Source organism: Meriones unguiculatus, chromosome 11 (genome assembly GCF_030254825.1).
Source record: "Meriones unguiculatus strain TT.TT164.6M chromosome 11, Bangor_MerUng_6.1, whole genome shotgun sequence".
NCBI lineage: Eukaryota > Metazoa > Chordata > Mammalia > Rodentia > Muridae > Meriones > Meriones unguiculatus.
Window position 1 is genome coordinate 56,987,439 of NC_083359.1, and position 27,844 is coordinate 57,015,282.

The 27,844-nt window shown below is 47.6% G+C and overlaps 1 protein-coding gene across 5 annotated transcripts in view; it reads right to left on the bottom strand.

The window, feature by feature from the left end:
• Nav1 (neuron navigator 1) overlaps positions 1–27,844 on the bottom strand; it is a 239,969-nt gene that overhangs the window by 7,445 nt on the left and 204,680 nt on the right. For 2 of the 5 annotated variants that reach the window (XM_021636654.2, XM_021636657.2), the window contains 23 exons: positions 26,669–26,807; positions 26,059–26,356; positions 24,145–24,838; positions 23,287–23,721; positions 22,727–22,768; positions 21,471–21,619; positions 19,572–19,742; positions 18,434–18,486; positions 17,676–17,699; positions 17,488–17,565; positions 14,232–14,315; positions 13,902–14,013; positions 8,743–8,864; positions 5,112–5,308; positions 4,667–4,859; positions 4,411–4,579; positions 4,029–4,126; positions 3,405–3,500; positions 2,991–3,150; positions 2,357–2,592; positions 1,380–1,534; positions 1,164–1,235; positions 340–536 (listed from right to left, as the gene is read on the bottom strand). In XM_021636654.2, the coding sequence (XP_021492329.1) occupies positions 340–536; positions 1,164–1,235; positions 1,380–1,534; positions 2,357–2,592; positions 2,991–3,150; positions 3,405–3,500; positions 4,029–4,126; positions 4,411–4,579; positions 4,667–4,859; positions 5,112–5,308; positions 8,743–8,864; positions 13,902–14,013; positions 14,232–14,315; positions 17,488–17,565; positions 17,676–17,699; positions 18,434–18,486; positions 19,572–19,742; positions 21,471–21,619; positions 22,727–22,768; positions 23,287–23,721; positions 24,145–24,838; positions 26,059–26,356; positions 26,669–26,807 (3,974 nt within the window). The remainder of the gene's footprint in view (positions 1–339; positions 537–1,163; positions 1,236–1,379; positions 1,535–2,356; positions 2,593–2,990; positions 3,151–3,404; positions 3,501–4,028; positions 4,127–4,410; positions 4,580–4,666; positions 4,860–5,111; positions 5,309–8,742; positions 8,865–13,901; positions 14,014–14,231; positions 14,316–17,487; positions 17,566–17,675; positions 17,700–18,433; positions 18,487–19,571; positions 19,743–21,470; positions 21,620–22,726; positions 22,769–23,286; positions 23,722–24,144; positions 24,839–26,058; positions 26,357–26,668; positions 26,808–27,844) is intronic. The other 3 variants (XM_021636656.2, XM_021636655.2, XM_060364356.1) reach the window with 3 other exon arrangements.

Sequence of the window (27,844 nt, forward strand, 5' to 3'; positions counted from 1 at the left end):
CAGCACATTTATTTTGTCTAATTAACCTATTTATTTATTTACTTTAAGATTAGGGGAGGTTTCAATATGTTTTTCAGGCTGGCCTTGAACTTGTAGTGGGTCCAAGCAATTTTCCTGTTTCAGCCTCCTAAACAGATAGAACCACAGGCGCACACCATTATGCCTGGCTTTCTGATGTCTGAAGGGATTTATCCAATTCACTGTGCTATTGGCAGCGGAAAGGCTTATTGAATACTTGAGTGGTTCGACTCCAGCAAGCAAAGAGAGCCTCCCTCCAGGGGTTGAGACATAGGAAGGGAAACTGCTTCCAGATGCCAGGGGGAAGCTGGACCCCAGTACCAATGAGGAAGTCCGAGGTGCTGTGCTTCTCAAGGAAGGTGTGCAGGTGATACCACAGCTTGGGCACCCAGTCCAGCACCCGAAGCAGCTCTTCCTTGTTAGCATTGATGTCGCTGTCTGACTCTACCAACTTCCTCCGCAGGTATCGGACCAGAAAGCCATTGGCTGGCTCCACGTTGTTAGAGAAGGTCAGCATCCTGCCACCAGGGATAGGAAGAACAGGGTCAGAGTGCCAGCAGGGACACTGCCAGGGTTCATCCCTTGCCAGTCTGGCCCTCCTTCTGCCTGCCTCCCATGAATGCCCCTTTGACTTTCTCAAGTGACAGGAGGTGATATTGACAGTAAGGTAGCAGCTCTGGACGGGCAGAGCTGGTTTTCAACTCTGACCCCCTCAAATAACTTCCTGGTCTCAGAGTGACTGAGAAGAAAGTTCTTAGTACAGCAGCCAAGCAGGGTTTCTCCTAGTTTTTTGTTTGTTTTGTTTTGTTTTTGGAGACAGGGTTTCCCTGTGGAGCCTTAGCTGTCCTGGACTCTCTTTGTAGACGAGGTTGAGATCTGCCTGCCTCTGCCTCCCCGAGTACTGAGATTAAAGGATGCACCACCATGGTCGGCTTCTCCTAGTCTTTTGTTCCTTCCCTTTTCTCAAAAGCCTCCTCTTCTGCAATGTAACTGGCATGCAAAAACATCTATTTCCTTTTCCCAGACTGACAGTTTCTGCCTATTCTCTTCTGCTACTTGCTCCACTGCTCACAAGTTCAGGAGTTAATTATTATTTACAGATCACTGATAAGGCCAGAAGTTTCATTCAAGGACATAGTTCTTACCTGAAGCTCAAGTGCAAGCCATGGTTGGGTGTCATTTTTACAGGCTGGTTGGTGGTACCTATGATATAGGGACTGTGGGAAGAAAGGGAGAAGGATTGCTTAGATCTGCCTTGGTAATTACTGTCTGTCATGTGCACAATGGGAAGCTCATAGGTTGGACTGGGCTATGTTCCTCTCCCCATTCCCACTGTGGGGAATGGTCCTGACCCAGCTTACCATTTGTGATATTTGCAGGTGAGGGCCCCATTGACCAGCTCACTGATGGAGCCTGCTTCACTCAGGTCATCCAGTAGGATCACCAAGGGCACGTCCCCAATTCCTGTTTCCCGGTCTATCTGGTTAGCCAGGTTGGAGAGGTACAGTTGCAGATCCTGAAATAAATGAAGACCGTGGGTGAGCACTCAGGAGCCAGCACCTGGAAAACCTTGGCCAGAAGAATTTTGGAGAAGCTCTGTTAATTTTGTTTTTCCCTGGGATATTTGGTCCTTCTATCTGCCTACAAAGTGCTGGGGATTGAACCCAGGGCATTGAACAAGCTAGGCAAGTACTCTACCACTGAGCTAAATCTCCCACCCCTCTCAAGCAGCAAGCTTTTTTTTTTTTTTTTTTTTTTTTTTTTTAATTATTAAATGGGTGCTCTGTCTGCATGTATGCCTGCATGCCAGAAGAGGGCATCAGCTCCCATTATAGATGGTTGTAAGCCACCATGTGGTTGCTGGGAATTGAACTCAGAACTCTGAAAGAGGTCAGATAGACAGAGAGGTTAAGAGCAGTCAGTGCTCTTAACTGATGAGCCATCTCTCCAGCCCCATAGGCAGCAATCTTCAGTATTCCCCAAAGTAAGGAGCATCTATTCTGAAATGGTTTTTCACTGAGTTGATGCCACAACCTCAGCTGTGCCACAACCAAGTTGATGTCTTCCTCAGTTTGGGAGACCCAAGGCTTGTACTATTTTAGGGTACATTCAAGGCACATTACTGCAGGGATGGGGGAAATGACATGGAGGGAGGGAGGAGGGAAGGGAGGGAGGGAAAAGAACACTGAAGGAGAGAGGAAGGGTGAAAGAACACTGAAGATAGGAAAAAGATTAAGGCAGAGCTATGGAAAGGGAAAATGAGGGACAGGAAGGGACCAGGGAAAGGCTTGGGTGAGGCTGAGGTTTGCAGATTGGTAGGAGGTCTCGGGACAGCCACCTTGCAAGATTGCTGGTGCATGTTGAAAGTGCTGACGATGCCATCGGTGACCTCACGGCCTGAGCGCTCCACAAGATACTCAGCCAGCCGATTGGTTAAGTAGGTCTTGCCAGTGCCACTGGGGCCGGAGAGAACAAGGCGCCGGTGCTTGAGCAGGAGGCTTATATAGTGCTGCATCATGGGCTTGGGGATGAGTGTCTCGAACACCAGGCTGTCCACGCACTTCTCCTTCAGACCTGTACCACACCCCAGAAAGCATGAGTCTTCACCAGCCATGAGGATGACAAGATAACCAAAGAGCTCCTTCTTTATCATCTACTCTACTGAAGAGAGTCAGGGCTACTTGTCTTACAGTTACCTTGGAGGTAACCCCTCACCCCCAGCTTTGAAAACCTGGACCTCATTTTTTTAGGGATACACTATGAGCTAGAAGAGGATGAGTAGAGAAAGAAGCCCAAGTTTGGGGCTTCAGACTGGGTCTTACTCGTCTGTCTTAAATTTCCTGTATTACTTAAGCACCTTCACATTAGCATCTCTCAATAATTTCTTGTTACATGAATGTGTGATACATTATTTGATAATCCCTTTCCTGCCTCCATGCTATACCACCTCACCCCAAGAGATAAAGACTGACCTTTGAGGGAGACTGATATGTTATTGACACCTCGGCGGCAAGGAGGCATTTCTGGGGGCTCAGCATCCAACACTCGTTTCACATGGCTAAGGCTGTAGCCATGTATGGACTCAGTGCTTAGTCCCAGGGTGGAAGCTGGGTCCATTTTAGAAATGTAGTCCTGATAGAAGAACAAGAAGTTAGTGACGGTACTGAAAAGACATAACTACAGATGGAAAAGCCACAAGAAAGAACAGATATTATAGGCAATGACAGGAGGTATATAGGAAGGGGGTAGGCTATGTGCATTTTCCTATTTTGCATTCCTCAATAAAGCACCTAGAATCAATAAAGTTTCTCAAATCCCAGGGCCTGGGGGGGCTTACAGCCCCAGGAAAAGACGACCAACCTTTTTGAGTGTGAGAATCACTTTACCTTGAACACCTGGAAGACAGCATCATCCAGCATCTTCCAGTCCACTTTGCCACTGACCTTGCTGCACCCCAAGAAGAACTCCTGCTGTTTTAAGTCCTGCAAGGTTAGGGTAGAAGCACATGAGCCTTAACAAAGATGGTGCTAGAACAGGAGGCCCTAGAAAGCCTCAGGAGCTGAACACTCTAGTCTCAGACTATCCAGAGCCCTTACATTCTTGTGTATGACAGCCCAGGTCTTCTATTATATGTGACAGCACCCCCGAAAGAGGGGTGTGGAGGCAAGAGGATCAGCATTTTAGGTTATCCTCTACTACCCGGTAAGTTCAAGCTCAGTGTGAGCTTCAGGAGACCCTGTCTTATGAGTTAAGATGTCACTGAGCCCAAAGTGCATTCAGAACACTGATGCCATGGGAGCACTTGTTGACTCTCATGGTCATGTGGCTGGCTGGGAGCTGTGGCTCACAGTCTTCATTCAGGGTCTTTCGTACTACATACTGCTAACCCAGGAAGAGATCAAAACTCAAAATGGAAGTAGAGTTTCTACTAAACACACATACTGTCGGCCCAGTGCAAATCTGGGGCCGTCTATATCATGCTGGTCCCAGCCCTCCCTAAAGTCCCTTACCCCTTTGATGATGTGCTGGGGCGGCATCCGTACCACCACTCGAAGGGTCACTTCTTCCTTTGGACCACAGGTGCTGATGCCATCCATGGGTGATAGGTCTGGGGGAATTGAAAAAGACTAATTGGATTTAAGGACTCAGCCTTGCTTCAAATTGGTAGTTATTTTCCTTTCCAAATAACAATTCCTTATTTATGACAAAGCAGAGATGGGAGCCCCAATCTGAGAAGATGTAGAACTAAGAACCTTAACAACTGCTAGTGTTCACTGACAGTAGAATCTTCTTGATTTCAACACCATTAACCCCCTGACCACAGCACAGGTGGGAAGGATGTAAATGAGCCCTTTCTCCTTCAACCCACATAAACCCTTCTCAAGCCGGTACCTGTATCTGCGAGACTGGGGCTGAAGGGATGGCTAAGTGCAAGGCCCAGAGAACGGCGCGGGGATGACAAAGCAGATGATCCAGGGACCTGCCCTGGAGTGGAGCCTGAGGAGGGGCCGGGGGCAACCTTCAGCCGGTCATTCTCTGCTTTCAACAGGTCTACCTCCAACTGTGGGCAGAAGAGATGGGCCAGGTGGCAGGGTGGCATGGATGTCAGGCCTGTTCTCCCCTCCTGCAGCTCTGCTCAGACACTGACCTGCATATTGTGCATGGTCTCCCGAAGCTGGTCCAGCTGGTGGGCAGAGTTGAGGGCCTCCAACCGGATATCCGTAAGCTTCATCTCTTTCTCCCATAGTTCAGAGCGCAGTTCTGATACCTCCTTCTTCTCTGGCTCCTCCTCCTCATTGGCTTGGAACAGTCTAGTGTGGGGAACTGGATGAGCAGGGGCCCTGTAAGGAAGCAAAAGGTCAGCCTGGATCCCAGAGAAGCACTGGGTAGCAGGGGATTTTGACATTCCTGACCCACAGTCTTGTTTCCTTTTGCTCATGGAGATCCCAGTTGGTTTATAAGGAAGGGTCCTTTTGTGGGTCTCCCATGCCCAGGGACAGGACATCAATATGGTGGCATTTGTCAGGGTCTGTGGGCTTACTGCCAACTCCAGCCAGCCGTTTACTAGGGTAGCTGATGGACAGAGCACTCACTCGGTGACCTCAGTGCCCACAGAGGACGAATTGGAGGACTTGATGGAGGGGGATGCAGTCTCTGTGGAGCCATGCTGTAGTTTGGGGGATGACGGTGCTGAGGAGTCAGGTGTGGCGATCTCCTCAATATCGGAGTATGAGGAGGCTGACTTGGGACCCTTTTTAATACTGAAGGCTTTGTTGAAGGAACTTCGAAGCTAGGAGAGAGCAGATTCCAGGGAGAGAGACGTCAAGGCTTTCCACTGGGATGAGGAGGACAGCTTTAGGGCTGGGACAGGGATGTGGAGGCAGAGGATTTACTTGTAATTACACCCACTCTGTGAGGTGACATATGGACAGAGGAGTTATCTAGAAATCAGGACTGAAAAAAAAAAGTAGGATCATTTGTTTGCTGCCATTTTAGGCCAAGAAAGCTTGTTGAGTCCATGGAGGGAACTGTGTCCCTCAAAACAGAAAAACCAAAAATAAACAACAAAGCCTCCCCAGATATCCCATGGTAGATATACCTCTCAATAGTCCAATTTCACCTCCTCCATTATCTGATTATTCTAGAACCTCACTCTCTGTGGGTTTTAGGATGCCACCTCTGACTTGGGCTCATTATACAAGAATTTATTAATCTCTTCACAAATTAATCAGTAACTGTGAATATCAAGAGAAGGAAGTAGTATCAAGTTTCATTTAGAATTCTTGTTCTCAGCACATGGCATGGTGGTTAAAACATCCAAATAAAAGATTCCCCCACCCCTTTTTAACTGGGTCTCATGTAGACCAGGCTAGCCTTGAACTCAGTATGCAGCAGTGGGTAACCTTAAACTCTGGATCCTCCTGCCTCTACCTCCCAAGTGCCAGGATTGCAGATGTTTACCCCAGGCCCACCTTTCAGCATCGTTTACTATGCCAAATGTCCTAGAGTAAAAACTACTTTCCAGCCATTCCTTGGCTACGTAGGGCATTATAATCTGAGCAGAGGTTGTTCCATTCTGGTGTTGATAAGCTTTGGGGATGTGAAGCTAGATATTCGAGATATTAGGGATGTGAGCTAGATATTCGAGCCAAGGAGCTGACCCACACCCATTCACATGCCTGCGTACAGCATGCACACACAATACACACACACACACACAAACACACACACACACAGGGACATAGACATGGGATGACAGCAAGAGACGAGAGTAAAGGAGGGGTCAGAGGCCGTAGGGACAAAGGCAAGCCAGATGTGTGGAATAGTAAGTGCAAACGGGCGGGGAGTAGCGGGGAGAAACTGAGCATGGACTTACAAGATGTGTTTCTTAGAACACGCCTGAAGTCTCCTGGGAGCTTATGGAGCTAGTGCATGTGTGTGTGCGGAACTCCTAGGTAAAACATGAGGCCCGAGCTGACTTGGCAGAGAGGTAAGAGTATGTATGCAGTTGGTTAGGGTATATTGTCACAGGGCAAGCAGGGCTTGAGGCACTGCAAAGCCAGCTGTCTGTGGAGATGAAGTGTTGAGCCTGAAAGGCCAGAGCTCACTGACTCCACGTTATGTATTTTTTTTAATTTATTTAATTTTATTTTATGTGCATTAGTGTGAAGGTGTCAGATCCCTTGGAATTGGGGTTACAGGTGTGAGCTGCCATGTGGGTGCCAGTCCTTTGGAAGGGTGTTCTTAACTACTGAGCCATCTCTCCTGCCCTGACATTGTGTATCTTAAGGAAGACATTCAGGCTTCCTGATTTTCAGTCCAGAGGAGTTTTCTCCACACTACTCCCTCATGGGAGTCAGTCTTGCCACTGCCTCCTTCCCTCTCAGGAGAGAAATCCTGTGGCCACAAATGGCTTTCTGCCACCCTTATGCTTCTATGACAGTAGTGCTGTGTGAATCTTAGTACTCTGACAATCAGAGCTGCAGGGAGTCATTTGCTGTGTCTCCAATGGCTCAATCAATGTAGTAAGCAAAGAGAACCAGGATTCTTTGCTAAGGAGGGGATGTCTTAGAACTTTCCCAGTGTAGACATGCTAAGTAAAAAATGCAGTGCTCCTCAGAGGAATGTGAGGATGAGATTATCACCTTGAAAGGAACATCTCAGTGGACTGCCGATCTGCACAACACACTTGGGGAACTGCTACTTTAAATACGCAGTTTAGATGACCAGCTGGCCTCTCCATCTGTATGCACCTGCTACAGCATGTGCAGGAGGTCAGAGGGCAGCTCTGCAGAGTCAGTTCTTTCCTTCTACCTTCGTGAGGGCCCAGCTCAGGCCAGGCATTCACTATGTAGCCCAGGCTGGCACTGAACTCGTGGTGTTTCTCCTGCCTAAGTCTCCCTTGTGTTGTGACTTACCCATACCACTAGTCTGGTAGGCTTCTAGCTGATGTCCTTGGAAGCTACATGATGGCCTTTGGGGTGACAAGTATTTCCTACACTGGATGAAATAAATCCCTCACCTGTCTCCAGTTCACACTGTTCTAAAGCTAAAGTTTTACACTAAGCCCCAAATCAACAGGCCTCCAGAAACTGTGATCCAAATAACCACCCATTGATTTTCTTCTATTTTAGGCTGCTGTGGTAAATGGGACAGAAATAAAAAGGCTCATCTTCTGAATAACAGGAGCTCAACGGTTCTGCTTTTTATAATAGGCCAATCTTGGAATAGGGGAAGATGGCAGGCCATAGATTTGAATGTTGTTAGGATTTCCCATTTGACCCCTAAGCAGACCACTCCTCTGTCCTCATGAGGGGCAGCGTGGATGGACCATGCAGCGGAGTGAGTTAGGAACTAGGTGGGCAGTTGGGGGTTATGAGTGGCTTTTTTTAATTTTTTTTTTTTTAAGAGAGGATACTTGCTCTGGAAATAGGGAGGGTGTGCAGAGGGAAAGAAAAAGTAAAGGGAGAGGAACCAAGTCTCTTACCTCATAAACCTGGAAAAAAATAGGGATTTGAGGTCAGCATTTTGAAGGAAATAAAAGAAAAAAAAATGAAAGCAGCAGCAGCAGCAGCAGCACTAATCATGCATTTCACACAGCTGTTGTTTTTTTCACACAGCTGGCTCCTGTCTGCACTAGGTGAAGGTCTGTGGTCAGCCCTCCTCAGCAGGGGACAGGGACAAGACGGCTCACTCTGGGCCACTCTCCATTTCAGTCAGTCAGACAGTGCCCTGCACCTGCCTAAAGATCTTATAGAGCTCATCCAAGACCAGTTTTGAGTTATAGGGGGACAGCACACATAACAAACTCCACCCCTGGACCAGCCAAAGGCAAGCCTTAGAGTGATATGGAAGTACAGCCACCTCTCCCAAACTAAGGCAATGGCCCCCAGGAGTGTCTATAGAGATGCTGGGCTTAGAAATTCTCTCCACATGTCACCCCCACCTTACTCCCCCCGGATATTTTCTCAGATCCTTCTATGGCCAAGTACAGTAGGTAGAGCCCCAGGAAGGCAGACACATACAAAGGCTGCTAGGAAGTGGTGGCGGTGGTGTTGGGGGAGTAGACAATGGCTGAAGGAATAGAAACTTAGCAGATTTTGTTCCCAGGAGATGTCACACTGACACTTTAATTGGAGGGACCATCTGTTGGTCGACCCTGAAAGGACCAGTTCCCTGCACTGGGGTAAGATACCACAGGGCAGCTTCCAGGCCTTTACTTACCCAGCTCTTCTTCTTCTTCTTTTTGGCATCAGCATCCTTGCTGCTACCGATGCTGGAATGGCTGGTGATACTGTTGAGACTGGAGATGCTATCTGAGGAATTCTGTCTCTTAATCCGGAGTTCTATTGGCCAGTACAAGTGGGAAGAACACAGAGGTAAATTGAGAGAAAACATGAGGCTTAAGGAGAGTCTAGTTGCAACAGGTAAGGAGGGAGGACCAACCAGCTTCTAGGTATACACTGCGCATTAGGTGGATTATTTCTTCAATGAACATTTAGAGTTACAGTCATTCTTCAACATAGAAGAAAATGCTAAAGTGAAAAAAGAAACAAGTCCTATTCCCAGCAAACTCCCAGTCCAAGTTGGGCATAGTGGTGCCCAGAACTTAAAAGGCGAGCTCTGGGTTAGCCTAGGTTACATAGCAAGAAGCTGTCCCAAACCAAAATAAAACAAAAGCCAAAATACAACAAAAGTAGCCCCAGTTTAGTATGAGAAATAGAGGATTTAAAAATGAACTCAGATTGACAAGTTGTGAAAAGGATTTAACTGAAGCTGGCCCTGGACAATGTAATACAGACATAACCCCCACCCCACCCACCATGTGTGTGTCTATTTTGTTTTGGTTTTTCGAGACAGGGTTTCTCTGTGTAGCCCCTGGCTGTCCTGGAGCTCACGCTGCAGACCAGGCTGGCCTTGAATTCACAAAGACCCACCTGCCCCTGCCTCCTGAGTTCTGGGGTTGAAGGCGTGTGCCACAAACACTGGGATGTGAGTCTGTGTTTATGTGCACCAGGCTAGTCTTACACTTGTGACAGCCCTCCTGCCTTGCTTCCCAAGTGCTGGGATTATATGTATGAGCCACCATAACTATTTCTGTTGTTTGTTTTTTTGAGACAGGCTGACCTGTAACTACTGTGAAGCCGGCTGGCTCTGAACTTGTGGCGGTCCTCTTGGCCCAGGCCCTATTATATTTTAATGACCTTCTAGCAATACTTGGCTGCCTTTTGGCTCAAGGTCAAGTATAAGCGGCCTATACCTTGTATTGAACCTGAATGAGCTTCACTTTGTCATCTGATAGGCAGAAAAGTTCAGTTCTCTGCTCTTCTTTAAAAAGGTAGGGAGGGAAGTAAAGCGGCCAACAGAGGACATGTTTGAATACTGAAAGAGCGGAGATATTTCAGACAGGAACACTGAGAAGGCATTCAGGGACAGAGAAAAGTACATGCAGATGCCCTGGGTTCAAGCCCCCTCACACCAAAAGTTAAAAAAAAGTACCAAGTATTAGACTAGCAAAGGGATCTTTCAATAGCTGCAAGTCCATCTACTAAGTTAAAAATTATGTCTAAGCTACTTTCAATAACAAAAGAGGGCTGGAGAGATGGCTTGGTGGTAAAATGCTTGCTTACTATGGATAAGGTGCTGGGTTCAGCTCTCAGGACTGTGGAAGGGGCAGAGTGCAAAAGATACGTTTGCAGCATCATAAGTTAGAAAATACTTCTTGCATCTTGAGTTTTGTACTGTGCAAATGTCTATCCATAAATAAAGCACAGCTAGGCAGCACTGTTGAAGCACTAGCTCCAGTGAAGCTTCTGGAAGTCCTCCTTAAGAAAGGAAATTGTCTTGTTTTTGTTTTTTGTTGCTTTCCTGTGTAGCTTTGGTTGTCCTGGACTCACTTTGTTGACCAGGCTGCCTTGAACTCACAGAGATCTGCTTGCCTCTGCCTCCTTATAGGCATGTACCACCGTGCCAGACTATGATATTGCTTCTTGATCAACATGAACAAAAGTTTACTGTGAACATTTCCAGCAGACAGTCATAATTTATTCATTTAGAGTGTGTTATCTCAAGAGCAAAGTTCACTTGGGAACTTGGAAATAGTTGAATATCCCAGATGGATCACCTGTGGTAATGGATCAAATGGTTTTCTCTGTCTTATTCTCCTCATTGCAAAATATGCTTTGTTAGGCTGCCATCTGGAATAAGTGACTAGGATGCTTAGAAAGGTGTCCACCATATGGCAGGATTATTTGTAGGTAGAATATTGTATGCGAGAGGAAATGATGGAGGATGGAGCTAAAAGGAAGGGCGCAGTTAGAGCAGGAGGAGGCCGTTGTGAGACTCGAAGGGCAAGGATGTTCTCGACTCTTCTAACCTGCTTTTCTGAAATGTTTCAAACACAAGAGAAAAGTGACAGCACAGTAAAAGAACACCCAGATGCCCTCTGCCGAACTCAGCCATTGTGAACACTTTATTGTATCTGCTCCTTACCCCCTTTCTCACAGATTTGAAAATAATACCTGAAGATAAATCTCCTGTGAATATGGATACTTGCTCACAAAAGGATTATCATACCAAAGAAAATTAACAATTCCTTTTATCTAATAACCAGCTCATATTTAAATAAGAATGTGTTTTGATCTGAACTGACAATGCAGTTTCTCTGGGAGCAGTGGAAAGTAGGGACTGGAGCCCTCAGAACCAGTTAGATTAGTGTAGTAACCCAGGAAAACCTGAGCCAGGACAGTAACAACACAGAGGTGGAGCATAATTGAGATCGCATAGGTGCCAGAATGAACTCACTGCAAGGGCCAACCAGTGAGGAGGAAAACATGAATTTTAAAATGACGGCCCTAATGGCCCAGTGACTAGGCTGGGAAAAACTGCAGATGGGGAAAAAGGTTTGTTGTGTATTTATACAAGGGTGAAATGGGGGGTGGGGGGAGAATGGGGAGCTTTCAATTTTAGGAATGCTAAGCTATAGATACCCATAAAGTCAATGAAGTAGAAATGTCCAAAATAACATTAGGAACAGAGGTGTGGTGTTCAAGAGACTGGTCTGCATAGAAGCAGATGGAGAAGTGGGTGAAACACAAACAAACAAAATGGGCTGGAGAGATGACTCAGTAGATAAGAGCACTGCTATATCAGAGGTCCTGAGTTCAAGTCTCAAGAACCTCATACTGGAACCTGATGTCCTCTTCTGGCGTACAGATGGAGCACTCATACATAAAATAAATAAATAAAATCACATACACACACACACAAACCAAAACAACAACAACAAACCACAAGGGGCTGGAGAGATGGCTCAGTGGTTAAGAGCACTGGCTGTTCTTATAGAGGACCTGGGTTCAATTCCCAGACCCTCTCCCTCCCCACCCCCACCCCCTGCAGGTCACACTTGACTGTAACTCTAGCTCTTGGGCTTCTGACACCTTTACGTACAGACATATATGCAGGCAAAACTTGATCAAATTAAAAACAAAACAAAAAACCCAGTGAGCTAATAACTGAAGCTCAGCAAGTTTGTAAGATATTAAGATGAACATACAAAAAATTAACAGCAAAGCCAGGCTTGGTGTTGCACACCTATAATCTCAGCACTGGGGAGAGGCAGAAGGGTTTGTTTCAAGTTTGTGGCTAGTATGCTCTACATAGTTTGAGGACAAGTAGGACTACACAAACAAACACAGAAGTATTTGCACATCCACGATTACTGCTGCACTATTCACAAAAACCAGGCAAGGGAACCAGTCTAGATGTCTATCAACAGACAAACGAAAAAAGAAATGTGCATATACACAATGGAATTTATGCAGATATAAGGAAAAGGTAAAAATGTGACATTTACAGAAAAATGGATACAAGCAGAAATAAGGTTAAGCATAAGCCAGACTCAGACAAAGAGGTTTACTTTCATATGTAGAATCTAGATTTAAAATGTGGGCATGTGTATGTGTGCGTGCGCGTGTTCAAGAGGTTACTCTTGGCCAGAGGTGATAGCTCCTTTCAACAAAATGGGAGGACCGGGTTGCTGGAATGCAGATAATAATGGAGTCTCACTTGAGGATGTTCATCTTCTCAAGTAAGGCATTGAGTGCTATGGTCACTGTAAGTCACAGAGGTCAGCAGAGGGACGAGGAGAAAAAAGTGGTAGGAAAATGACTATGGGCTAGGCAGAGGTGGCATGTACTTTTAATCCCAGCCCTTGGGAGGCAGATAGGAGGATCTCTGAGTCTGAGTTCAAGGCCAGCTTGGTCTACAGCATGAGTTCCAGGACAGCCAGGGCTATACAGAATTCCTGTCTCAAAAAAGCTAAAAGAGCAACCACAAACAAACAAATAAAAATGACTGGGGTAAATAAGAGGCCTGCCAAATTGTCCCCTGGGCCTGGCTTGTGATAAAGGACTGGAAGATAGGAGGCGTTTGTTGTTCTGTGTTGGGGTTGGAACTTAGGGCTTTGTCGATGCTGGCTAAGCCTCCATTACTGAGCCGCACTGCTGGCCTACAGGAAACCACCTTCTTCGTCTGTAAGCAAGGCATGACTGATCCTGAGTACCCAGGCTAACTTGCCCCAGAGCCCGGTGAACCTGTATCATTTCATTTGAATTGCGGGTTGGATCCCCATGGTGCAGAGAAGCGACAATCAAGTGAAATCATGTACATGTGTGTAGACCAAGCACACATTTGTGCTATTTTGAAACTGCCTTCATTTAAGGTTTACTTCTTGTCAACCTTGGAAAGAAAGTATCACACTTTCATTTGTGCCTAGATTTTTATATGGATGTATAGAATTGCACATGCATGTATATGACATGAAGAGAATAGAACTAAGAGTGTCTAGGGGACAAGGGGAGTAACAGGAAGGGTGAGTGAGGGCTAAGAAAAGGGGAAGGAAGGGGCAGAGGGGAAATATATTCAACATATGATATGTACTTGCTTACAAACTTAAAAAATAAATAATTGAAAGCAAACTAAAAGGAATAATTTCTAGCTGGCCTGGGGGCACACACCTATGATTCCAGCACGTGGGAGGTGGAGGCAGCAATGCAATTGTGAGTTCTAAGCTAACTAGGGCTACATGATGAAGCTTTGTTGAGATGACCTTTGACTGTCTTTGGCTCTGGTCTAAAGGCTGAGGAGAAGGTAGCAGGCCTATGGAGATTATAGGTTTCTACTTGCCCTCATCCTCAGGGTTTATGGGGTCATGCTGCAGGCGCTCCACCCTGGGCATCCAGACATCACCCGGAGGTACCTAAGGGCCCGTACCTTCTAGAAACTGGATATGAAAGTTGGCATGCTGTGGGTCCTATAATGATCTTTCTTTCGCTCATCCCTGCTGTTTTTCCAATCCATTCACCCTCTGGCTAATGTCCTACCTTTGGGTGTGGCTTCTGAGGCATTCAGTGCTCCCTGAATGACTGCCTGGGCCTCAGAATTCTTCTTCTTCAGAAAGTCTATAGTTTCTCGCAAATCCAACAGCTCCGTGTCCTAAGAGAAACGATGGTTGTGTCATTGGGTGCTCAGCAGGAATACTTGAGAGTGAACCAGGCATGGGATTCTACTGCTCTCAACAGAGAAGGCCAGGGAACTGGGGGTGGTGAATGCGGAGCACTGGGATGCGGACAGGCTTGGACAGGCAGGCTGACAGTCACAGTGAGAACATGGCCCTGACGGTGGTGTGGAGGAGGTAGCCCTGAGCCTCTCACCTTCTCCTCAGCTGTCTCTGCCAGGTGTCGCAGGCGGGATGTCATATTCACCAGGCTCTGTTCGAAAGCAGCCACGAGGTTGGCCTGACACAAACATACAAAGAAGTAAGGCACGTGAGGCTGCAGAAGAGGAAGTGGCTGATAGGGGAGTAGTTTCACAGATTTTCCGCATCTCAGGGCTGACCACGGCTAACAAAACTCTTGTTGGTTTTAAGGTGTTGATTTTCCTGGGCAGACAAGGTGGAATCAAATAGGTTTCCCGGAGAGAACCAGCTTCTTGAATAACAGAGCTGAGTGGGCCAGGCAGGCTTTCAGGGCCTCTTGGTTCCTATCAGCCACCAGCAGCGGCAAAGTCCCTCCCTGTTTGATGTGGTGGGTGGGTGCATGGCTTGATGGGAGGGCACCCGCCTCTGGAATCAGTCTTTTGGTTTAACTCCACCAAGTAGGGCCAGCTCTCAGCTCTCATGGTACCAAATGATCTTCCAGTAGGCTCTATTTGGTTTATCTCTTCTGCCTCTGCACCTGGATGACTCTATTCTTATCTCACCCTGACTGGAATTAATGGCTTGTTCCTTCCTGGCAGGGCTGGAAGGAAACTAGTGGTTGTGCCAACCACTTCAGGGCATTCCCCACTTTGGCCACTAGGTGTCAGGTTTACCTCGGAAAGGATGTGGATCCTGTGGATCTGGATCTCTGGTAGGTAGGCTGCGGAAAAGTACCCCAGTGGTTTGCTCTCCAGCTAGCCAGCTGGCAGCAAAAGATATGGGAAGAGTGAAGGAAATGAGGTACTGGAGCAGAAAAGGGACCGCTCAAGGACAGACAAACAGCCTCCAATGAGAGCACCTTAGCCAATGGTGAGTGTAGCAAGAAGCAGAAGGCTTTGGGCAGGTCACTTGTGCACGGTCCCTGTGATGTCTGCAACATTCTCACTGTCTCCCATTACTCCACAATTTGTCCTCTCTGACCACCAAGTCAAACTTCAGTCGAAATTCATCAGATCAGTGCCTACAAGGCACATTTTTCCATGTTTCCTGTAAATGTTTGTTGAGTCATGGGCTCCCTGGTAAACAGAGGCCATGATCTCATCATTTTTCTTTCACTTTTTTTTTTAATTTTGAGAGAAGATTTCACTAAGTTACTCAGGCTAGCCTTGAACTCACTCTTCCCAACAGACGTTATTTCAAGTTTGGCCCGTCAGGCACAACTCTTACCTTCTTTGTATTTTATTTTTGAATGGTATTTGTGTGTGGGTGCTTTGCCTGCATGCATATTTGTGCTCCACGTACACGCCTGAGAGGGGCCAGAAGAGGGTGCTGGCTTCTTTAAACTGAAGTTGCAGATAGTTGTGAGCCACTTGGTGAGTGCTGGGATTTGAACCCAGGTTCTCTAGAAGAGCAGCCGGTGGTGCTCTTAACCACTGAGGCATCGCTCCAGCCCCACCTTGTGTCTTCTTAATCTTAATCTTCTTGTTTATTTCTAGTTGTACGAGCTTATGCTGTCAGCAGGCAGCTTAGAGTCCCTGAAAATCTAAACAAGAGACCCTGGAGAGCCCCTGGGTTTTCAGACACATCTGCATGGACATCTCATCTGGGGAGCTAGCTTTCCTCCCTCTGCTAGCCTCCTTCTCTTCTCCTACACAGGACCTCACTCTAACCCCAATCTCAGATTAGGGTGCCTGAAGGACTTTAGGCCAAGCAACCCTTCTGCAGAGAGTTCAGCATTGGAGGCAAAACAGTGGTCAGGGTCTCTTCCTGGTCAGGGAGTGTCAGCTTCAGCAGCTTGGATATTCCAGTCAACATGGCACAAGTTTGGTTCAACATCAGGCATCCCGAGGAGAGCTCTGGGAGCTGGCATCACTTCTCCTGCTTGAGGGAAAAGCTCTGACCCTTGGCCAAAATCTGACTTTAGATTCAGAACTCACCAGATCTGGGTGTTTAGTTTGTTTTCTCTTAGCCAAATGGAACTTCCTGTTCTAAGAAAATTTGCCCTCTAAATTCATTTTCTGGAGCTATCCCAGCCTTGACAGCACCATGGCTGACAGATTGCAGTGTAAGTGAATCAGGCATAATAATGTTCCCCGCCTCCCTGGCGCCTCTCCCCTTCAACATCTCCCAGGCATGAATCTCCTAGGGTGTCCATGACCTAGGCCACTAGCTTTCATGGGTGTGGTACAGGATGGTTCTTGTTTCTGTTTTAATTCTTTTGGTCCCAGAGAGTTTGAAGCTTGATATGAGCCTAAAACAAACCAGTCAGTGCAGTACTTAAGAAAAGTGAGGATTTGGGAAAGAGAATAGAGACAATAACCAATGAGGTAAGGGAGCTGTTGCTAAAATACATTGGAAACACACAAAATCTTGTTGGACATACGTACTACCTGAATCCAAGGGATAGGCCTCAGGCTGGCAGCTGAGTTTCCCCAGAGAGGAAGGGAAGAAAAGTGCAGAAAGTACTGCGGAAATTGCAGACAGGGTTATTGTTGTGCAAACACTTGGAAAGCTCCGGAAGGCTCAGCTGTTGTTTACAATTTTGGGAGAAATGGCTCTTATGTTCTCTGTTTGCAGTTTGGTCACAGGGGAGGAACCGCCCACACTGGAGTTAGATGAGGTAGCACCATTTCTCCCCATCTCTCAGAACAGAAAAACTAAGGCCTGGAGGAAGGTTGCCATTTTAAATGGATATGTGGAGGGTGGGATAAATGTAGAGATGAAAAATGTTGGGTCCAAAGCTAAAGCGCAGACTCATTCTACCAGCTGCCCAAGGCAGAAGCCAACTGTGAATCACACAGGTAGCTAGAGCGGGAATTGGGCTTTGAGCTGGCCTCATGGACACCAGGCAGAATTCTAATGACCGGTCTGTGCACGCTCAGTTATGTGGCATTGATGAAGAGATAAACACTCCCTAGGGCAGGGAAAAGGATCCAAGGGTGCAGTAATGCATTAAAATGCATTGCTATTTTTTGTCTATGGCCAAAGGCAAGGTTGTTTCTGCCAACCTGCAGAACCCCTAGTCTGTTTTCTTTAGGAAGGTCAAAGGTTCCTAGATACCAACTCATCCATACCAATTAGTTAAGGTGGGGAAAATGGCTCTTAATGAAGCCTCAGAAAAAGTGAAGGACAGTCCCCAAATCTTCTGTTGCAGAGCATGAATAAAAGCTGCTTCCTAGGGGTCTAAGCCCAGGGCAGACTCTGTCAGATCAGGTTTCCACCTTGTCTGTGTTTAACCAGAGCCAGGTCTTAACCCTGCTTCAGGTACTCACATTGGCAGAAAGCTGAGATGTCAGGGTGGCCACTTTTTCCTGGGATGATTCCAGTTCCCTACGAAGCTTCCGAATTTGCTGTAAAAGGAAAAGAGAGACAAACTACTGATGGAAAAAGTAGATGATTTAGAAGAAAAACGGAGTGCACGCTGGTGTTAACAAGCAGAGACAAAGGCTTTGTGCCCTACCTCAGACTGCATCCTCTCCTCGGCCTGAAGAAGTGGGCACAGAAGGAGAGAAGGAGAGAGAAAGCAGGTGGTTACTATGGAGGTGAGGAAGCGTCAGGGCGGAGATAGGAAGAAGCGTGATTGACAGATGCAGAGATGCGAGTCCCCTTTCTCTTGGCCCTGGTTCCTCAGAGCTACACTAAAGTTTAAATACTAGGTTTCTCTCTGGTGCGTATCTTTAGCCAACCTTGTTATTGCCAAGAAGGCTAGAGAATGAGGCTGGTTGGTCTGCAGGCAAACCTTGATTGTTAGTAACTTGAGGGAGTAAAGAATTAGGGTCAAAATCAACCTAAGAGTCAAAGGCTATCTAAGAGCCAAGGCTGTATGTGGTTACCCACAGTAGACATTTGGTCAATTCTGCACATTACTGGGTCTCTAGTCTTGGGAACCTATTCATCTCAGGTGCTAGAAACATTTCCTACTTCCCATGGCAAGGAAAGGGTGCGCGAACAAGGACATCCTCACTTTTCAAAGGAGGGGGAAAGAGAACACCAGAGTTGCTTGGGAGGTGGTGGCAAGGCCAGAAAGAACAGAGGACCCAAGACACTCATCTGAGTGTTGCAAGCTCTAGCCTCCCCCTACACCCACTCCCAGGCCCACCAAACGGAGTACAGAGACATTAGTTTCTCATCCCCATGCAGTTACCCAACTGAAGGTCTGAGGGAATGTGGAATGGTAGAGGAGGGGGGCTGGAGGGGAAGGGACATTGATGGTCTTACTGAGGAGTAGGTGGAGGAGGCACTGGAGGCCAGAGACAGCACAGAGCCATGAACTGAAAGAGAAGGAGAACACAGAAGGTTAGCAGGAGGCTCCAGGGCCCAGAGGTTCCTCGGCGGAGCCCTACGGCAGGATTTGGACTCTGATTCTGGAGGGCATCTGGAGCAAACAGAAAGAACAACACAGGGTACCCGGTTCATATCCCAACAGCCCACAGCAGGCATGTATCCGAGGACAAGGCATGTATCCCAAATAGAGACAGCCTCCCCTTTCATCTTTTTCTCTGGCAGCCTGGGCCTGGTGGTCCCTTGCTCAGCCTGCCTGAGAAGCTTAGGGGTCCAGAGAGAGGGAAAAGAGATTTTCGTGGGTAGTTGGCATCTAGTCTGCTCAGCCAAGAAAACTAAGCTGCTGAAGGGGGAGGGGGTCGTTTCTTGTCAGAGCTGCTCAGAACCAGTATTACAATTCTGTCTGTGCCTCTTCTTCTCAACCTTGCAGCACTAGCTTATGAGCCTCCGGACCAGTCAGGTGAGAAAACAAAAACAAAACCAAAAAAACGTGGGGAATACTCTGTGATCATTCAGCAGAACCCACTGCAAGAACAAAGAGAACTAGCACACATCTATCAGGGATGCGTCCTGAGAACAATAATGGAGGTCTCATGGACCCCACGGCCTGGTCTTCCGTTAACACCCAGATTACCATCAACAATCAGATGGCCAGCCTGGAGTCTTTGTAACATTCTAGAGAGAGGGCTGAGATGCCTACTTGTTTGTATGGATTTGAGAGTTACCGTTTTGTTCCCATATCTCTTCTGAGAACTGTGAGGAAGAAAGACTACCCATAGAAGGAGGAGGACCGGAGGAGTTACATTTAACCCTTCCAAATCTCAATTTCCCTTCCCTCAGCCCCAATGGTAGATGCTCCTTCCCCAACCCCAGTGCTGGGTGGCGCCACCCAAGGTTTCTGGGCCCCCAGACCCTTCAAAGTTATGGGAAGACAGAACTGAAATGGCCCAAGTTGATGTACTGTGAATTATATATGTGTGTGTGGTGGTGGCAGTGGTGGCAGTGAAGGTGGCGGTGGGTGAGGGGACCCAGCAGAGCTGGAATGAGCGTGAACCGCGCTAGCATGAAGTCTCACCATCATCCGTGGGGTCTCGGAAGGATCCTGACCGAATCATTCCCTTGGGTCTCTCGGCCAGGGACAGGGTGCTCCCCATTTGGGAGCCGCTGTACAGCTCGAAGGCCGCCTCGTGGGTGGGGATGCTGTTGGAGCGGGTGATTCTTGGCGTGGTGGCCGCAGTGGGACTCACTGGAAGGACAGAGGGGAGGGGGAAGGGAGACGGAGGGAGAGGCAGGAGAAGAGGCAGGGTCATCAGCTCTCTGGTCCCTTGTGGGGGACGGAGCAGGCAAATGGGTAAGAGGGGAGGAGAGGAAGGGCAGTAGGTGGGGTAGTGGGGGTGTGCAAGCAGCTGGAGGTTAGGAGTGGCCCCTCCTGGTAAGGTTGGGCCCTAATGGAGGACTCCAGGTCTGTAATAGAGATCTTCCTTTAATGCTGCCTGCCTTGGAGTTGTTGCTTTTGAAGGTTAGGCTGGGGGCCTGGCAGCTGTCCCGAAACCTTCACATCACTAGGATGTGCTGATGAAAATGGGATGTTGTGGTTCTCGAAAACATAAGCTGTCTTAGGGTTGGACTGAGAATTCAGACCAAGACTCAGACCCAAACGATGAAGTGGAGGGGACCAGGCTGTGGGACCCAATGGGCTCAGCATTTTGGAAGGGAGGGAGGCTCCCTGCCAAGTAGTGACTACATCATTTCTGGTCAGATCTTAAACTAGACTACGGCCTCCCCGACCAGCATCCTCGAGATGAAAGTCAGATAGACAGATTGGATGACAGTGTCATCGAGACTACAGAATCTACAGCTGTGGAATCTGTTGACCACAAAGGCCACCCCCACTTTTCCCTTCTTAGATTGCAGCCTTTCATGGTTCATATCCTTGTGTAGCAACTGTCTGACCTTTTGACCTCACACAGGTATGTGGAGGGTTACCCTGCCTATAAAAAATTGGGAAGAAGAAGTCACACCTCTGTCTTGGCCCCTGTGAACTTATAAGATGATTACTGTTTGGCCAAGTCCTTTGTTCTGCAGTGTGAATGGGCTTTCCTCTTGTTTGGCCCTCAATGGAGATAGAAAACGAGGTGATAAGCCTACAGAAGCCAGATAACCCATCCTTAGGCACAAATGACCTCCATTCCTCAAATTTCCCACTGCACAGAGATATTACAAGTCCATGTCATGGAAGAACTGTTTTCTTTCACTCAGAGGAAAGGAGAGATGAATTTAGAGAGAAACAGCAAGCAAACGACAGGCCTGTTCCAGCCTTGTCTTAAAGAGATTCCTATTAAACCAGTCCTGGCTTCCCAGAACCAGGGCTGGTGTTCCTCTAACTAGAGCCACTCCCTCCTCCTGAAGCCTGTTTCCCTATCCTGTCTCTGAGTCACAGAGCTGCTTCCTTCTCTTCCAGCTTTCCCTTCTCCACAGGCTTTAGAGAGGGTGTGGCATGTCTAGGACAAGTCTTAGTCAGCCTGCCTTTAGGGCTAGGAATGGCCCTGGCTGAGCCAGTTTGTGAATCTGGACTTTCCTTTTTTTGAAGACAGACCTCACTCTTTGCAATCAACAAACCCTTCTCTGTCTGCAGCTCCCCAGCCCCACAGGTGGGGATTGCCTCCCAGCAGCTGCCCCTGGTAGTACTGTGCATGGCATACTTTTTTCAAGCTCAGGGTCCTTGGTTTATGGATTGCCGATGCTGTCATTCAGACTCTCTGATCCACCAGAACCCTACAGCTGTGCCTAGGGGCAACTTTCCAGTTTAAGACCTTGGAACACTTTGCCCTCATCTTTCGTTTGGGTTGATAAACTGAGGCACCACGAAGCAACCCACTACAGCTGGAGCCAAACATGCGTAGCTGTTTTGCCTCACTCGGCAGGGTGACCCCGGCTTCATCTCTTGCCACAGTGAGTGACCACAGACACTGACCTATATTGGTAAGCTGGCCCTTTGCACTCAAGGACATGGAGAGTGCAGGGGGGGATGGCAGCTCTGCCTGGTCGTCGGATTCCGGAAGTCCACCGATAGTGTGGGAGTGCCGCCTCTCCTTGGTCTCCTCCTGGGACTGAAGCTGGTACCTGAGGATGTAGCAGAGGGACTCAGTCTGAGCTGGCTGCAAAGTGCCACCAGAAGCTTAGCTTTGTGGGGGATGTCTAAGCTAGGCCGGGGTTAGGAGGAGATTTAGAAAGAGGGACAGGGAAAAGAAGGGTCAGGGAGCAAGGGATGGTGACTCGGCATTGTCCCATGAGCGCTCCTGATGGGGACAGAAATGGTAGAGGAGGCTTTAGAAATTCCTCCCCACTTAGATCAAGGCTCTATGGCTCCATATGCAGTCTTTCAGGTGACAGGAGTCCCCATCTGAGTAACTCAGTGCTGTCCTCACAGTGGAGGATCCATACTCCCTGTCCCTTGTCTATTTGCATGGCCTCAGAAGTCCACTGTGAGGTGATGAACTGTATTGAGGGAGTTTATAGGGCTGTGATTGCACAGGATGGTGGTTCGAATGAAAATGGCACCCATAGGCTCTTAGGAAGTGGCACTGTTAGGAGGTGTGGCCTGGTTGGAAGAAGTGTGTCACTGAGGGCGGGCTTTGAGGTCTCAGATGCTCAAGCTAGGCCCAGTGTGTCTCACTTGCTGCCTGCTGATCTGGATGTAGAACTCTCAGCTCCTTCTCTAGCACCCTGCCTGCCTGCATGTTGCCATACTTCCAGCCATGATATCAATGCACTAACCCTATGAACTGTAAGCCAGCCCCAATTAAATGTTTTCCTTTATACAAGTTGCTGTGGTCATGGTATCTCTTCACAGCAATAGAAAGCCTAAGAGAGACGGTGTTGGCAAGTACATGGTTCCCGTGTGCAAACTTACTTCTCCTCTGACGCCAAAGAGAGTCACTTGCTATGGAAGCTAGCACACTTGATGGTGAGTTTGCAGAGGGCTTAGGTGGCATTTTTATAGGACTGAATACAAATGATTGTCTAAAAAGGCCACTAAATTCATGCATGGGGCCTGGGTTAGGTTGGGTTGGGCTTTTATTGGACTTATTTTTGGAACTAAACTCACAGAGGTCTACTTGCCTCGCCTCCCATGAGCTGGGATTAAAGGTGTATGCCACCCAGCTGGAATTCCTTTTCAACAGGCCAGGAGTCTTGGGTATATGGTAGAAAAAAAAATTTAAGGGTTACCTGAGCCCTTTCTTGGGGAGGGTGTTCCGATCCCGCTGACTGCTGTGGAGAGAAAGAAAGAGGCACGTGAGCCCATCTTGGAAACTAGAGTTTGGGACCACAGGTTTGAGAGGTATAGCCTCAGGGACGGGACAGCTTACGGTGGAAGCCTGTCTCCATGAACAAATAATAAGACAGTCACAATCAAATTACTGACTCAGAGCTTGAGAAGTATTTGAAATGTTAAATGTTTTCCTCCTGTTAGGAGGAAAAGAGGTTGTACTGTGGAGAACCAGGATATGACATAATAGAACTGACTTTGCACTTGGAAGCAAAAGCTAGACTGTGAATAAAACAAATTACGAGACTTCAGAGACATCGTTTTAACTTTCTTGCAAAGTTTTCCTCATATATAAGATGAGAACAAAACAAAACACCCTACACATCTCAGGGAGTTACAAAAGAACTGAATTATTTAAAATGTGAAAAAAAAATAATCAAAAATCACAACATGGTAATGGATAGAACTCCCGATGGCCAAATGAGTCCGAGGCAGGCTCAGCTCTGTGCCCATCACATACCTGTCCAACTGTCCGGCTCTGGGGCTTCCGCTCCAGGGCAGCTCTTCTGTCTCCTCCTCCGATGGGGCAGCAGGGGGGGTGGGGATGGGAGAACTGCTGGGGAAGGCACTGGGCAGGCTCATGGGCATCTGGAGGGACTCCATGCTCCTGTGCAGGCCTGAGAGTTTGGGGTACATGCGGGTCTCCTTTGGGACACTGAAGCCACTCATTAGCTCCAGGCCCTGGGAGAAGCTGGCTGAGTTAATATTGAGGATGGGTGCTGGACTGGGGGTGAAGCAAGAAGGGAGAGGGCCCCCAGTTGACGAGCTTGTAGCATGCAGATCTGGGACCTTTGAAGCATGGGTATCGCTGGAAGATGGTAGATCCAGACTGTTGGAGTTGACCTTGTCTAGATTGGCTAGTGAGGGTGGCTTGACAAAGCTTTTAGCTGTGGCCCTGAGAGGAGTGAAGATAAAATAAGAAATTCAGAATAACAAATTACAGGGCAACAGGCAATCCTTTTCTAGTTTCCTTTTTTTCTGGTCACCTACTCAGCTAACGGCTTATCTGATGCTACTGACAAAGAAGTTGGAAGGAGATTCAACACCTGACTTATGTCATCTCAGTCAAAAGGGAGACAACACAGGCATATGGGAAATGTGCAAATAAACATAGCAAAACCACTCACACAGGCACTTAAAGACAGAGAGTGAAAACACAGACCAGTGGAAACAGAGTGAGTTTTCAAACAGAGAGAAATGGCACAGAGGTGAGAGGAAGGATCCATTCAAGGGTCTACAGACAGTCATGGCTAGGCTGTACCACGTCTAGTCTTAGGCAGGATAAACAGAAAAGAGATGCACTGCCTGGCGTGGGTACCTGAGAGGGGTTGGTGGCAGCTCTGCTAACTTGGTGGCTGGAGGGTGGCTTGGTTGGTTCTTGGGAGTGCTTTCCGGGGAGCCAATGCTCTTCAAGGAGATGTTGTCTGAGTCCAAGGCCACAGCCTTGGCTTTAGCCTTTTCCTTTTCCCGATCTGTCTGATTAACAGGAGCTGGAGTGCTCCGACCACTGGCAACCTTGGAAGGTTCCTTCAGTCTGGAGGGTGTAAGGCCTCCCTGCTTGGTGCTGAGGAGACTGGGGTCGATGCTGCTGCTAACAGGGCGAGGCCCACTCCGCCCACCAGTCACACTCATAGAACTGGACTTAGCTGGCCTGGGCAGGCTCCGATACTGGATGTTGGACCGTGCTCCAGGAGCCAGAAATCCAGGTTCTGCACTGTTGGACACATCTAAACTCGTCTTGCGTCCATTCACTGGCTTGACAGGGATGCCTGAGGACTTCTGGATCTTGCTGAGAGTGGCCGAGCCACCTGTCTGCATGACAGTGGCTGTGCCAGTAGCGGGCGGAGGCTTCTTGTAGCCAAAGGATCCTGAAGTAGAGGGGCGAGCAATTCCCGAGGGGGGCTTCTTAGCATCACTCAGACGGTCCCGGCCGGCATCAGAAGAGGAGCGCTGTAGCCCAGTGTTCTTGACTGCGAGCTTCCCCTTGTCTGTAGCTTTGCCTTCAGGCTTGCCTGAAAGAGGGCAGGGAACAGAGGAGCAGTTGCTGTCATGATATATTGAAAATACTTTTCTTTCTCTCTAGGGGAAAAGGAACCATTGTCTATATATTATAAAAATTTAGAGGTCTAAATAAGGGTAAACGGGAACTGGGTAAGCGGATACAGTTTCTTGCCAGAGGGACTGTGGGAGGAAGCGGGCTTTCATTTAGTTTGTTTTTATTGTTTTCCGTAGGATGATTTATTTTGGTTAAAATGGCAGAGGCAACCTCAAAAATGATCAAGAAGGAAGTGTGCCTAATAACTGGTCAAGGAAGGACAAGGAGAAGGGGATGAAGTGAATCAGGCAAGGCAATGTCTAGACACTGGAGAGAAATGTTGATTAAAGCTCAAAGAAATCCAAGGAGTAAACCCTGGGAACAAGGCACTTCTGCTTTTTGTTTGTTTTGTTTTGCTTTCTGTTGTTGAGTTTTTTGGTTTTTCAAGACACAGATTCTCTGTGTAGTCCTGGCTGTCCTGGAACTTGCTTTGTAGACCAAGATGGCCTCAAACTCAGACATCTGCCTGCCTCTGCCTCTCTAGTGCTGGGATTAAAAGTTTATGCCACCATGCCTGGCTGCACTTCTTTTTCTGTAGCCACTTAACATATTACTTCAGTAAAACTTCCTTCAGATGCTAAGAAGTATGCCTTGGAGAAGAAAAGAAAGAAACCAGTGGGAACCATTTGAAGGGAGGTCAGACCTGTCTCTTCTGGGGGCTGGGGAGGTAGCTCAGTTTTAAAGAGTACTGATTGCTGTTCCAGAGGTCCTGGGTTCAATTCCCAGCAGCCACATGGTGGCTCACAACCACCTATAATGGGATCTGATTTCCTCCTCTGGTGTGTGTGAAGACAGAGCAATACATGCGCACACACACACACACACACACACACACACACACACACACAAAATACTTAAAAATGGTCTCTGAATACACTCTCTCCCTCCTGTTTGTCTTACCAGCTAGTGTGACTGTAGCTCAGCCACCTGAACCCTCTGAGTTAGTTCCCACATTTGTAAAATAGAGATAATAACACCCATTTTTCATAACTCACAGGACTGTCCTAAGGGTCAGAAAGGATACTGTACGTTAAAGCATCTATGCAAATGTTTGCTATCATTCTATAGGTTTGTGATCATTAAGGAAAACCATCAAAGAAAGGTCTTTGTCCTGTCCCTTCCTTTATTCCAACTCACCTGCAACTTTGAGGGCACTCTGGGCTGTGTGAGTGATGGGAGAGGTGACAGCCACTGGTGGGGTTTTGCCCTTCTTCAATGACCCTGGATGTCCCAGGCTGATGGGCTTTTTCAGCTCTCCACCCTTGGATGAGTCATCACAACTTTCAGGTCGCTCTCTCCGCCACTTTGAAGTTCCAGGTTCCATCTTCAGGCTGCCGCTATCGTACTCCAGTTTTTTGGGGACCTTCTCCTCAGATTCACTAAACCAGTTCAGCCCACTTTCTGCCAGGGAGCGCTTCTCTGAGTCTGTGCGTAGCTAAGAGGAAAAGGCAGAGTAAGCCTTACAGGGGTCAGGGGAATGGTGAGCTGAAGGGCCTTGATTATCCACCATGTAAAATCAACCAGAGTTTCCCTCCATCCCTACGGTTCCAGAGAAAGGGTACATTATCTAATTTGTAGGGTACCTTTTCTTCTCCAATTGGAAAAAATTTACATGTGTCACTATAGAGAGGTGGGAGCACAAAATACAGCCGTAATAACAGCATGTATAACATCTACACAGATCTTGCCCAGTTTGTTTTGTGTTCCACCCTGACTTGGGGGCCTAGATATTTGCAAAATTGCATACCACTATTGTAGAGCTCCTGCGGGACGCAGTGGGAGTGGTCGGGAGGGAGTTGAGTGAGGAGCTGGCATTGAACTCTTCTGAGCTGAGGTTGTCTGAGGCATCGCTGAGCCCACTGCTGATGGAGCTGCTCTCATCCCAGCTGCAGGACAAGGGGGAGGAAGGTGAGCAGTTAAGATGGAAGCCAGTGCTGGAAACAGTGTTTTGTAAGGATGATCAATGGTTTTACACTATTCTTCCATATGAAGAAAGTTTGGGCTTAGTCCTGGGTTTGCCAGTAATTCAGAATGTGACTTAAACATTCTTGTAATTTGATGATACTCTTTGATAAAAGGAAGAAGCAATTGGTACTTAGGAAGAGACAGAGTTACATTTAGAGTACATTTCTTTAGCAGGAAGCTATGTTATAAGACAAGGAGGGGCTGTTGAGAAGGCTCCGAGGGTAAATCACTTGCTCTGCTAGAAAACCTGAGTTCAATCCCCAGGCCCGGCCTGAAGGTGGAAGGAGAGAACCAACCCCGTAAAGCTGCCTTCTGACCTCCACATACACAGTGAGGCATGAGTCCACGCTATGCTCATCATTTACACACACAACAGCAATAAATAACATTTTAAAAAGGCATAATTAGACCCATTTAATTATTCAAACCAATTTCAAGGTACAAAACTTCCATCTTTACAGTCTTGTATTTTTGTTCATTTTTAGATGTATTTTCCAGGCATCCCTGTACTTTCTAAACTTTTGTTGTTTGTTTTTTGAGACAGGGTTTTCTCTGTGTAGCCCTGGCTGTCCTGGAACTTCGTAGACCACACTGGCCTCTAACTCAAGAGATGCCCCAGCGACTGTCCCTTAAGTGTCGGGATTAAAGACATCGCCATCACCCTGCCTCTAAAACTTTGTATACCTGGTCACAGAGGCCAGGCAAAGACTTCTCTGTTCTTTTTGTTCTTTGGGCTTTCTGTTCTCAAGGTAAGTTCTCTACTGCCGAATTATCTCTCCAACCCACACCTCTCTTTTCTAGAACTTTCGGCCCTGGCCCCCTCATTGCTCCCCTGGAGTCAGGTTCTACCCTAGGTAAGCCACCCTTCTGGTAGAGATGCTCACCTTAGGGTGCTACAGCCAACTAGAGGGGCCAGATTCCTGCTGAATACCAGTCAGTTATGGCTAATTCAAAAAAT